We start from the raw sequence: 11,185 nt of genomic DNA on the forward strand, positions 1-11,185 counted from the left end.
CTTCGCTCGACACGTTAAATATGGAACAGGATTAAAACTGAGTGAATGGTGTCGAACTCATAGGTACCTGTATATATGAGGAGAAGACATCATAAGAAACGAAAGCACAGAAGACAAATACAATAATTGAAGCGCTACAATATCCACATTCTATAATTACTGACTGAATGATTGCAACATCCAGATGAATAGGATAATTCGACTAAATCCAAATCGATGTTACCAAAAGCTTATTGTATTTTCCAGTAAAAGAGCAACGAAGAACAATGTTGTTGAGAGGTAGGTAGGACATGGCGATATGACTAGTTCAAGTCTAGCTCCACGAGTGAAGCTGACACCTGATTTAACAATGTACTAACGTACCAAATGTAGGCTACTGCTTGGTATGATAGTACATCGCCAGATAAGATGAGAGCCACTCACGAACGGCTAGTTCAAGTCAGAAGTATAAAACACAGTAGAACTAATGTAGGCACTGTATGCATGTAGGCCAACGCAGCAAAAAAGAGGAAACAACTTAAGTTTCTATTTTCAAAGTTTGATTCTGAATTTCTAGATGGAAAAATTGAAAATGGAATTGTCATCCGAAATACGGATATGTATCTGCATCTTGCGCTAACAATTGAAGGCCCTCTAGCGGGAAAACACGCAGGCAGTTTAGAGTTGTCGCTCTTGCGTTGTTGTTGGCGATGTCGGCGTAGACACTGCTTTGATGAAGTCTTGAGAAGGTCTGTGGGATCATTTGACTCATACTCGTGAAAGTGATCTCTGGATTTATCAGTGGATAAAGAGAGATGAAAAGTGGGAATATGGCGAACATGGGATGTTCGGTGACTGTGCGGCGAGGTACGTAAGCGTTTGTTTAGCAGGTGGCGAAAATTGAACGCTCGGTAATCATATGCAGTTTATCTGTTGCACTGATTGAGTTAGATACTGTGCAACTATAACGACTTGTTATATTCCACTAGGACCCTTATAAATGCTGGCTCTTCCTCCGATAACAGTGATCCCGCCGACCAAGTCTGTCAGTTTCCTCCGTAAACGCTTACTTGTGATATATCCGTTGTACAGACCAGCTCGACAGACCCGAGAGTAGGCCTACAGGCCGTAGCTTGCTAACACTCCTGTAGAGCTATACATCCCTCTGTTTAATTTTCCTATAGTAGCGCCAGTGTTCTGCTACATCCCACCTCAAGAGCCAGACTCAATCCCCTGTCCATTATAGCAAGTCACATGATTTTGTAATGGTGCACCAATTAAATCTTATTTCTCAAGAGGAAGCATCCAGGCCTTTGTGTCTCTCTGTCCATCTTCATGTAAAACAGGAGGGCTGCAATGTGCATTAATTGCTATGTCTAGAGCATGCCTAATATTTAGCATACACTGAATCCCCAATTTATTTAGCTGATAGAAGGAATATCAACACTAGCAATGGCAATCCCTCTTTCAGCATAATCCAACTGCTGAAACTTTTGAGGCCAGCAAAGCCAAAGTAACATCTGACATCAAACCTCTGCAAAAATACCTCCCTTTGGGACTTTTAAAAAAAAATTAAAATGAAAGTTGTTCTTAGCAGCTCCAGAATGAAAAATTGAAAATGAGTTTGACAGCTCTTGCACATTCATTCTAAACAAAGAATGTAATACTTGTTTTTTATATCTGCTCAACAAAAATTCAAGGAAGAACCTCCAAATAAGATATTTCTTTATTGAAACCCTAAATTAAAGTTGGTCATACCAACCTCACCTGTAAAAATAAGGTTTAAAAAAATAGTAAAATGGTCAGGCTTACTAGATGTAATTTTGCTGTCTCTTTACAGTTGGGGTTGTGTTACTTATCCTATGGCTGGGAACATTGATATATCTGTGGGGTGTCCGCTGGTCGAAAAGAAATACGGTCACTGATAAAGATATTGCTGCAGGTGAGATGTCTTAGAGTTGTGGTGTGTTATATAACATGTCAGTCTAATAGTACCTGACAATGTGGGGTGTTTGGTGGTCCAAGAGAAAGATATTTCTGAAGGTGAAATATCCAGAGTTGTAGTCTGCCCTATAACATGACAATCTGTTAGTACCTTTGGGATGTTGGCTGGTCTGGACAAGAGAAAGATATTGCTACAGATGAATTACTCATGGCCCTGGTTAATTGTATATGGTGACAATGTTATGTAGGGGTAATTCTGTCACGGATAACAGGGCCTGAGGTTGTAATATCTAACTCTGTATAAAAGTTGACCCTTGATTTTCCTGTGTGCTCTCATTGGACTGTTGGGGCCTCCATGGCCAAGGTGATTGGCGCGCCAGCGCAGTGCAATGAACCAGGAACCTCTCACTAATGTGGTCACTGTGAGTTTAAGTTCAGCTCAAGGCTGGCTTGCTCTCCAGCCGTACGAGGGTTTGCCTCGGGTTCTGTCGGGTCTTGGTTTCCTCCCTTCATAATTCTGACCACCATTGTATAAGTCAAATACTCTTGAGTACGGTGAAAATAACTAATCAAATAAAGAAATAAATAAACATTCGCTGACTGCGATCAACATTTCTTCCTTACCAGAGGTTGCTCATGCAGACTTTGCTCTGCGCTTTAAGGCTGTGCAAAATGCGACAACGGGGTCAGAGCTGGTGCATGTGGTAGTTGCTTCTGACGAGAACACAGTAGGAGGCATGATTGCTTTGATTCATAGCATCCAGAGGAATTCCAAACATCAAGTCATCTTTCACCTGATCACAAGCAAGGCTAATGTGGACCATGTTAAGTAAGTATAAACATTAATACTGTATCTCTTCAACCTTATCGCATGTTTGGAAGGGGTTAATTCAAGCAAATACTGAGGGCATTATTCTGTGTTGACTTATTAAATCACCCTTTTTGAAGCCCTGAACTTTTGTCTCCAAAATCAAATTAAAAACATGCATAAATTGCACTGAAGGTTGCTCTTTAACATGTGAAAAGGTTGAGGAACTAAGGTATTAAAGTCCGTGCCATACTTCTACTCTTCCTATATTGTAATCCATTATACATTGTAACACTGGGCTACAGCCAGGTGTTCTTTTTCACGAGTTCTGCTGACACACACTTGGTGAACCCTTTTCCATATTCTACTTTTTTGTGATGGTGATTAAATACTCTTGATTATGGTATTATTTTAAATGAATATTTTAAATGAATAGTTCCCAAAGTAATGTTGTGCTCAGTCGGTGAAGTTCCCAGGGTAAATACATGTAAAATAATTTTGAATGCACAAGATAGACCAAGACGAAAGAAAAATGTCCATCTACAGATCAAGTGTTACTTTTGTGTAAATTGTAATACCTTTAATGTTGTATTTGTGGCAGATCCTGGATTGATGGCACAGAATTAAAGCGGATCATCTACAATGTGATAGAATTTCCCTCAGAATGGGTGGAGGGAAAAATTAAAATAAGAGGAGGCAGGGTTGAACTTGCAAGCCCAGTAAGTAATACAAGAAACTGAAATTAATAACCGTAAGAAAAAACATTACATATAGGTCCAGGACAGAGGACTTCTTATTCTTTGTATAAACAGTTATTCACCTCTTGACAACATCAACATTAGGTTTTTAATGTTGAGGAAGGTGCACATTCAAAGCCAAAGAAAACACAAACATGAAGCTTATGTCAGGTAATTGTCAAGGAATTTAGTTTGATTTATAGCTTCAGAATTTTTTCAACCCATTAAAATGCATTTGAAACTTTGGGCTCTGTGGTGAACTTTCTGAAAACCAAAAGACTGCTAGGTGTCAGCATTCAAATTGCATATTCATTTGAAGCCTGAACTGTTTCAGGTAAAAATATGGATGTGATGTCATTGATACCTCTGGATCACAACAGTTCACTGAAGAGTCCAGTATGTTAAAAGCCTTTTACTGGGTTGCAAAAAATATAAAAACGGTAAATCAAACTATGTCTCTGGACATGCGATGTGATATATACATATACTTTACTTAAGTATTTTCTTTGCCTTTAATTTTACTGGAAAATCAGAATCTGGATTGACTTTATATAGACCTTGAGAAATGAAGTGAATCTGGATTTGATACCCTAGGTCTCGAATAATGGACTGGCCCTGGCCTTTGAACAATGACCAGAGAATGGATTCACTGTCCAGTGGTCCTCAAGCTATAAGGTGAAGGCTGAATGAATGCTAGCCCTTGGGTAGGCCTAATGATTGACAGACTGTAAGAACATTAATGGCCAGAGCCACTTAATATTTAGTTCTGTTCACATTTGTGGGCTTGTGTGAATTATGCCTTGAAGTATGCCTTATGTGTGCATTTTTATTTTCTCAGCTGAACTATGCCAGATTTTACCTCCCTAGACTGCTGCCAAATGTTAAGGGGCGGATTGTATATATAGATGATGACTGTATTGTGCAAGGTATGTGGCTTTTTGATTTGGATGGGGAAAGTTGTCAAACTGATAGATTTGTGACAGTAGTTGTACTTATTGGATGGACTGTTTGTGAATGGTGACAAATAAACCAAACAGTACAAGTATATTCATACGATTTGACATCTAAGACTATTTATAGAGTTATGTTCCCAAGATAGAAATGATATAGTTTCAGAAATAACTGGTGTACAGCAGGACAGATTTCTTCAGGTGTAACTCCGCCTGGCTTCCACTGCCAGTTTTAGGTATCTCTAGACGGGTGCTGTTTGGTAGCAATACTAAGCAGATTTTCAGCAACTTTTCAAGAACATTAATGTGTACATGTGGATTTGTTTTGTTTTATGCTGTGCACATTCATAATAATGTTGTTGTGGATGCTGTTGTGGAACAGAGAAGCATGTAATGGTGGAAATAAGCAGAGCGTATGTTCATTGAACAGACTGCCTTCACATCTTGATCCAGCCTCTGAAATACTGGATCATTATGGATGCAAATTATGGAGCTAATAATGTGATTCTCCACTTTCTTATGTGAGAAAACAAGATTTACCAAGATGTAAAATACTGCGGTCGCCGCATTTTTACAAATGCAGTGGAGTCAATCTTAATTTTGGTTAATTTGATTGGTGTTTAATTTTGGATAATTTGATTGGTGTTAGAATTTTGGATAATTTGTTTGGTGTTTGATTGTTGATAATTTGATTGCTGTTTCACAATGTACATAAAAATATGAAATCCTGATGTACAGCTGCTGTTGCCAAAACAGCGAGAAGACTCTGTTGTATTCATGTAATATTGTGAAAGATGCTGAATTTCAAAGAAGTTCACTTTGTTTTAGGTGATATTTATGAGCTGTTCACAATGAAGCTAAAACCTGGACACATAGCAGCATTCTCCGATGACTGTCACTCAGGGGCTAAGCGGGTGACAGGCATGCAGGTAACTCCTCATAGCTCACAAGATCAATTCGCATACATGTGTTTTATTAAAATCACTTTGTTGTTTGTGCTTTTTAGCAAAATGACCTCCAGTTTCACCCACAAAAATACATTTTTAAGGTAAATAAATGTCACAAAATATAATTTTTGGTGCTGAAAGTTACAGTTTTTCAGTAGAATGTCATCTCATATTGCAAGCAAACCTCAAAACACTGTTCTAAAATCAATAGAACTCTCAGAATCAGGATAAATGGGCAAGTTAGTCATGGATGAAATTTGTGGTCATTTAGGGTAAGCCCTGATAATAGTTCAAGTTTGGAGATGAAACTGCATGTACATATGTTCATCGGTTTGCAATCAAGTCCTGTTAAGATAAATATGAGCAAACTATTTCCTTCTGAAAACTTTTGCAAGGTTCGAGCATGTAGCTTGTCTAGGTGTTCAGAGCTGTAGGACTTGTGATAGCACGACAACTGTTAGTCTAACACAGGGAGTAGAGAAGGTACATATACCATGTACCTGTATCAAAGGGAGAAAACTTTGCTAGATTTACTTGCCACATGTATTGTCTCCCTTTACTTTCGAGATACTCTACATGACTAAAAATCCGTCTAATGTCTAACTTCACACTGTTGTTTGGAGACACATGCGCCAGAATTTTCAAGTAAACAGTCTTTTTGCATTCGAACTTTGGCAGTGAACTTATTTGCTTATAAAACTTCATTCTGAAACTTGTTTTCTATCTTTCAGAATAAATTTATCGACTACATAGATTTCAAAAACGAGCACGTGAAAAATATGAAGATAGCTCCTTCCACGTGTTCATTTAACACAGGAGTTTTTGTCACAGACCTCAGCCTTTGGGGAAAACATAATATCACAAGCCAGCTGGAATACTGGCTCTCTCTTAATGTTAAGTGAGTATAGTAAGACATTTTTATGATCTGATGAATGGGATCCTATTACAAATGTTCTGTTGTCTGTAATGTTATGTTTATAGGCGGTTGAATTTATTCGTATTCAAGGCCCACCCTATCAACTACTGGTATGGGTACTAGCAAAAATGACAGTATTGGGAAAACTCAGCACTATTGATGGAAACATCAATAAACTCTAATTAAGAAATTACTCACATTCCAAGTCACGTTAAGACTGAAGTGCACGTGAAAATACATTTCTTGGGAGGATTTATGAGAAGTATGTGTGTGTATTTACAGGGAGGAGGTTTATGGCAATGAGCGGGGTGGGGGTGGCTCCCAGCCTCCAATGATGCTTGTCTTCCATGACAAATACTCTAAGATTGACCCCAGTTGGCATGTCAGATATTTAGGTGAGTAAAGTTAGACATGGCATAGAAACTTCAGGGGAGGTAACTGTTCTTGGTTAACTTTTTGTTGGCTTTACAAGGTTAGAAATACTGTTTTGCTTCAATACTTTTTTCCATCTTACATGGAAATGTGAACTCATCCCTTGATCACTCCTGGTACATCATATCTTTTATTGTGTGTGTGTGTGTGTACCTATCTTGTCAGTTGGTGTTGATGCATCTCTATTAAGCATATTGGAATTATTTTCAAACAGTGACATTTTCACTTCATGACCGAGGTGAATGAACACAATATCTGTCTGTACATTATACGTTTTTCTGAAGTGTTTTACACATTATTTTTAATGATGACATGTGAATCTCCCATGGCTGCTGTGTGTCATTTACCTCATACAGGATTTTCATACATTTACCTCATACAGGATTTTCATACATTTACCTCATACAGGATTTTCATACATTTACCTCATACAGGATTTTCAGTTGCACAGTTTAAGACTTAGGTATTTCTGTTGAATGTATGTGTTATCTTGTGACATGTTAGGCACTCTTTAATCCTTTAACATCACTGTTCTCAAATCAGTTGAACTCTGACATGACAGTACCTTGTACATTGTGTTATACTTTTTTATTTAGCTCCCTAGAACACATAATACAAGTATCTGTAAAATGTATGCATGACATGTTCATAGATAATCTACCAAAAGGTTGCTGAAATAGCATTATTGAGCCATAACTGTTCATTTGCATGAAGAGGATATCCATATTTTATGTCTTAAATGAGTCTAGGGCTTGATGTCACATTTTGCGTCATTTTTTTGGAAAGAGTAAAAACTTTTAGAGGTCACTGCCATGATACATGCATTTTTGTAACAGTTTAGGATTAATTTTGAGATAAGTCACAGAAAATTAAGAAAAAGTATTTGACGGTATTTTGTGAACACTTTATGGGTGGTAATGAGAGCCGGGTTGTGTGGGGTAATGATATCTATGTTAAAGCACAAACATGGACATTAGACATGGTTTGATTTCTATTGTTGCTTTTTAACAGGATGGACAGCTGGTACAAGCTATTCTGCTAAATTCATCGAATCTGCCAAGTTGCTTCACTGGAATGGTCGATTTAAACCGTGGGGTAGAGCATCTCAGCACACTAAAGTCTGGGACAGGTATTTCATTAAAGATCCTCAGAAAAAGTTCCTACCTGTGAGAAGATCGAATTAGACACATTTGCATAGATGTCACACAAGATAATACAACGAAGGAGACAGGAAGTGTGGTTTGGATATCAGCAAGGATAAGGTAGCTGGTATGCAAGATAAAGACATAATGATAATCTAAGCTTTAATGTTCAGCCGTTTTGGTGGTGTTAATTTCAGGAAAGATGCTGTATTATGTATTCATGCCCATGTTTTCCCTGACACAGCACATGTGCTGCTCTCTATACTCGCTTTACATCACTGCCACCACTAGACAAGCTTGACCTTTGAGGCCTGTGCAATGTGTGTGGGTTTCTTTTGGCTTGGCCCCATCACTAACGTCCCTCCGCTGACCTATATTCAGCATTTTTGGGTGCGTTCTGTAGATGAAGAGAATGCGTGTGTCTCAAGTATAAATATGGCAAAGGTTCAGGCAGAGCGTTTGTGTTTTCTGAAATCACTTCCTGTCTCACCACCATGACCCCAGTGACCTTGGCATTGTTGTTGTACGAAATTTGCTAGTGGTGGCAGTAATGTAAAGAGCAGTGCAAGCACTGTAAGGAGTATGGTTTGTCCTTTGTAATCATCCCCACTTCATCTGGAGGCAAATGGCAGATAAGTTTTAAATCTTTAATTAATAAAGTAGTATTCCAGAAATGTTCTAAAAATATTTTTAAAATTCTACACTGCTTATCAACAAAATAAATAGCAAATGATTGTCAGTACCAAGTTACTCATTTGGTGATGCCATTTTGCCATGTTATAGCTGACTAGAGTGACGTCTCAAAACCTAGCAGTTATCGTTATTAAACAATGTGACAATGAGAAAATACAAACAGAATCGTCTGATAAGCAAACAAAGAGTATCAGTTCTGCTCCGTTTTCAAAGGGACGATGTTTCTTTAAGCTTGGCATTCAGTCAGCACAATTTTCATTGGCTCAACCCCCATCTTGTAGCAGTCATACAGGTCCTCATCTTCAACCTGCATGGGTGTAAGCATTAGGCTGGCTGTACCGACATCAGGGAATTTACCGAACATAGCAGGACCTTCTGATTTGTAACATTCCTTCATGGAGATTTTAGAAAGATATTTTTGTAATAAACCTTACTTTGCTAAGGACAAATAATGTAATGTGACAATATTTTCCTTCAAGTAATGACTCTCCCAAGGAGGTTTCCTTGTGAGCTCACCCTGGCAAGTTACTGCATTCTCCTGCCCAACATGTACGCATTGTGACACCCGCAGCCGTTCTTGGTTCCCTGCTCATAAAGGTGTGGTACAAAATGCATCAGCTTCACACTTAAACTAACCGTAAAATCTGATTTATTGCATCAGTATCTGTCTTTAACCTCTAAGAAACCACATTGACAGCCAAATCTAATAGGTTTTTCGACGTGACATCCAGTAACCATGTGACCCTGTGCCCCATATCCTTTTTCTATGTAAATATATATAGTGGCAGACTTTGTGTTCACTTTAATTTACATGAGTCAGATATTACATAAAATAGACTGTCTAAATTGTACCCACCTGGTTGGTATTAATTTTATCTGACAGAACATCATAGAAGCTTTAGTAATAAGCCCCATGGACTCAGGTTTAACCTCGGTCTTTGGCACTTCTATACTGTACAACATGACAAGGTTCAAAATCCACCATTCAAAATACGCACAATGCTTTGTACTTATCTTTCCAGAAAATGAAATACATAACGTGACCATTATTTATAACATCACCCATCTGCTTTTTAAAAAAAATTCTCCTGTTTATTTGGTGTACAATGATGCATCTAAACCATGACAAATGAATATAGTTTTGCTTCTCCAATTCCGATAAAACGTAGGTAGAAGTGTTAAACCGATATGAAGGAAACCCAATGGAACAGAGCTAATAACATGGCTCAAATGGATGTACATCGAATAACACTACTTGACTCCTGTAAACCCCATAAAGAAAATTTGTGGCAGTTTTCATAAAATTTGCCTGGTGCAACGTGATATTTTGTGTATGACGTTAAATCAGGCAGATATGACATAGAGTAAAGCAGTGATGCAGAAATAATGTGAATAGCGTATGGAAGTAAAGCATTATTTGTGGCCATTTGTCAGCGATGAGTCATGTCACATGTTTTTGTGTGACGTCACTCCAGGCGGAGGTAGAAACAGCAGAAAACTTTTGTGCTCGTATCATCATCAGAAACCTACAATATGGATTTTTATACAGTTATTTTTGTCAGTGCAGGGTAGTAATCCACACCATCTTGATAAACTGGACACAATTTATGAACTCACTGATACCCTCATCACGTAATATAAAGTGTGGTTTGGGAAGCTAGATTTAATTGGTGTTGGTAAATCTTTTGGATTGTGGACCATATGAATATGATGTACAATTATTTCCATTTCTAAATGTGATAAATATATTTGGTAAAAACTATGATTGCTTTTCCCCTCTCATTTTCATGATGTGCTGTTGGACATGTTATATTTTTATGCTATGCTGAAGCTTTTCGCTCAGCGTGAAGCCTATTGCCCACTACAGAAATAACATTGACGCTAGGGAGATACATGTAAACCAAGGAGGAAGACTTGCCAATTTCTTTTTGTGTGAGAAAGCAATAAGGTACAGGCATATTGTTTCATATGGTGCTAGAGGATGAAAAATCAGTTCGTGTTTTTAATCTTGAATTAGAAAAAGGTAGCCTGCAAACCAAATCTATGAATGGCAAAAGTTTTGCAGTTTTCAGTGCTTCCACAATTGGTGCTGTGTTTTGCCTTCCAATTTTCTACTGAAAGAGTTTAAACGAATTAAATTTTGTTTAAACATAAATATATGTGCATGGGATATGTGAATTGCATCCAAATTGGGCTTTCGTGGATGAACTGGATGTAATAGCAGTTACATCTGGAACTATTATGTAATAGTCTCAGATAACGTGTAGGCCTACATGAAGTAGCGGTGTGAATGTTGAAGGTCAACAAAGGATTTGAATATTTAAAAAAAGTTTTCTGTGCAATATAGGCCGGTATTCCTAAACCTCTAATGACATTTTCATTAGGGTAGTGACAAATAATCTCAGCTTGTCACATATGGGTGATTGCCACTGATAATCATACTGATATCTTAAAATTGGTTGAGATGCTAATACTGTGATGTGCTAATGCTGTTTTAGGTCAGTGACACTTGATTCCTTCTTTCCTGTCCCAATATTGTGCAAAATTGGTGGAAACAATTTTTTATTAACATTATTTCAGCTATCATTTATGATAATGTTACTATGTTGTGAAAATTTATGGGCCAAAACAAAATAA

General features: G+C 37.7%; 1 protein-coding gene across 1 annotated transcript; it reads left to right on the plus strand.

Annotated features, from left to right (window-relative positions):
• The first annotated feature begins 714 nt into the window (after nucleotides 1–714).
• Nucleotides 715–8,483, plus strand: LOC135475236 (glycosyltransferase 8 domain-containing protein 1-like). The gene is made up of 9 exons (XM_064755052.1): nucleotides 715–846; nucleotides 1,820–1,921; nucleotides 2,551–2,752; nucleotides 3,333–3,450; nucleotides 4,307–4,394; nucleotides 5,247–5,347; nucleotides 6,097–6,263; nucleotides 6,564–6,676; nucleotides 7,725–8,483. Exons 1-9 carry the CDS (start codon nucleotides 795–797, stop codon nucleotides 7,895–7,897), a joined length of 1,116 nt encoding a protein of 371 aa, XP_064611122.1. The 5' UTR covers nucleotides 715–794; the 3' UTR covers nucleotides 7,898–8,483.
• Nucleotides 8,484–11,185: the final 2,702 nt, after the last annotated feature.

Source organism: Liolophura sinensis, chromosome 9, assembly GCF_032854445.1.
Source record: "Liolophura sinensis isolate JHLJ2023 chromosome 9, CUHK_Ljap_v2, whole genome shotgun sequence".
Classification (NCBI taxonomy): Eukaryota; Metazoa; Mollusca; class Polyplacophora; order Chitonida; family Chitonidae; genus Liolophura; species Liolophura sinensis.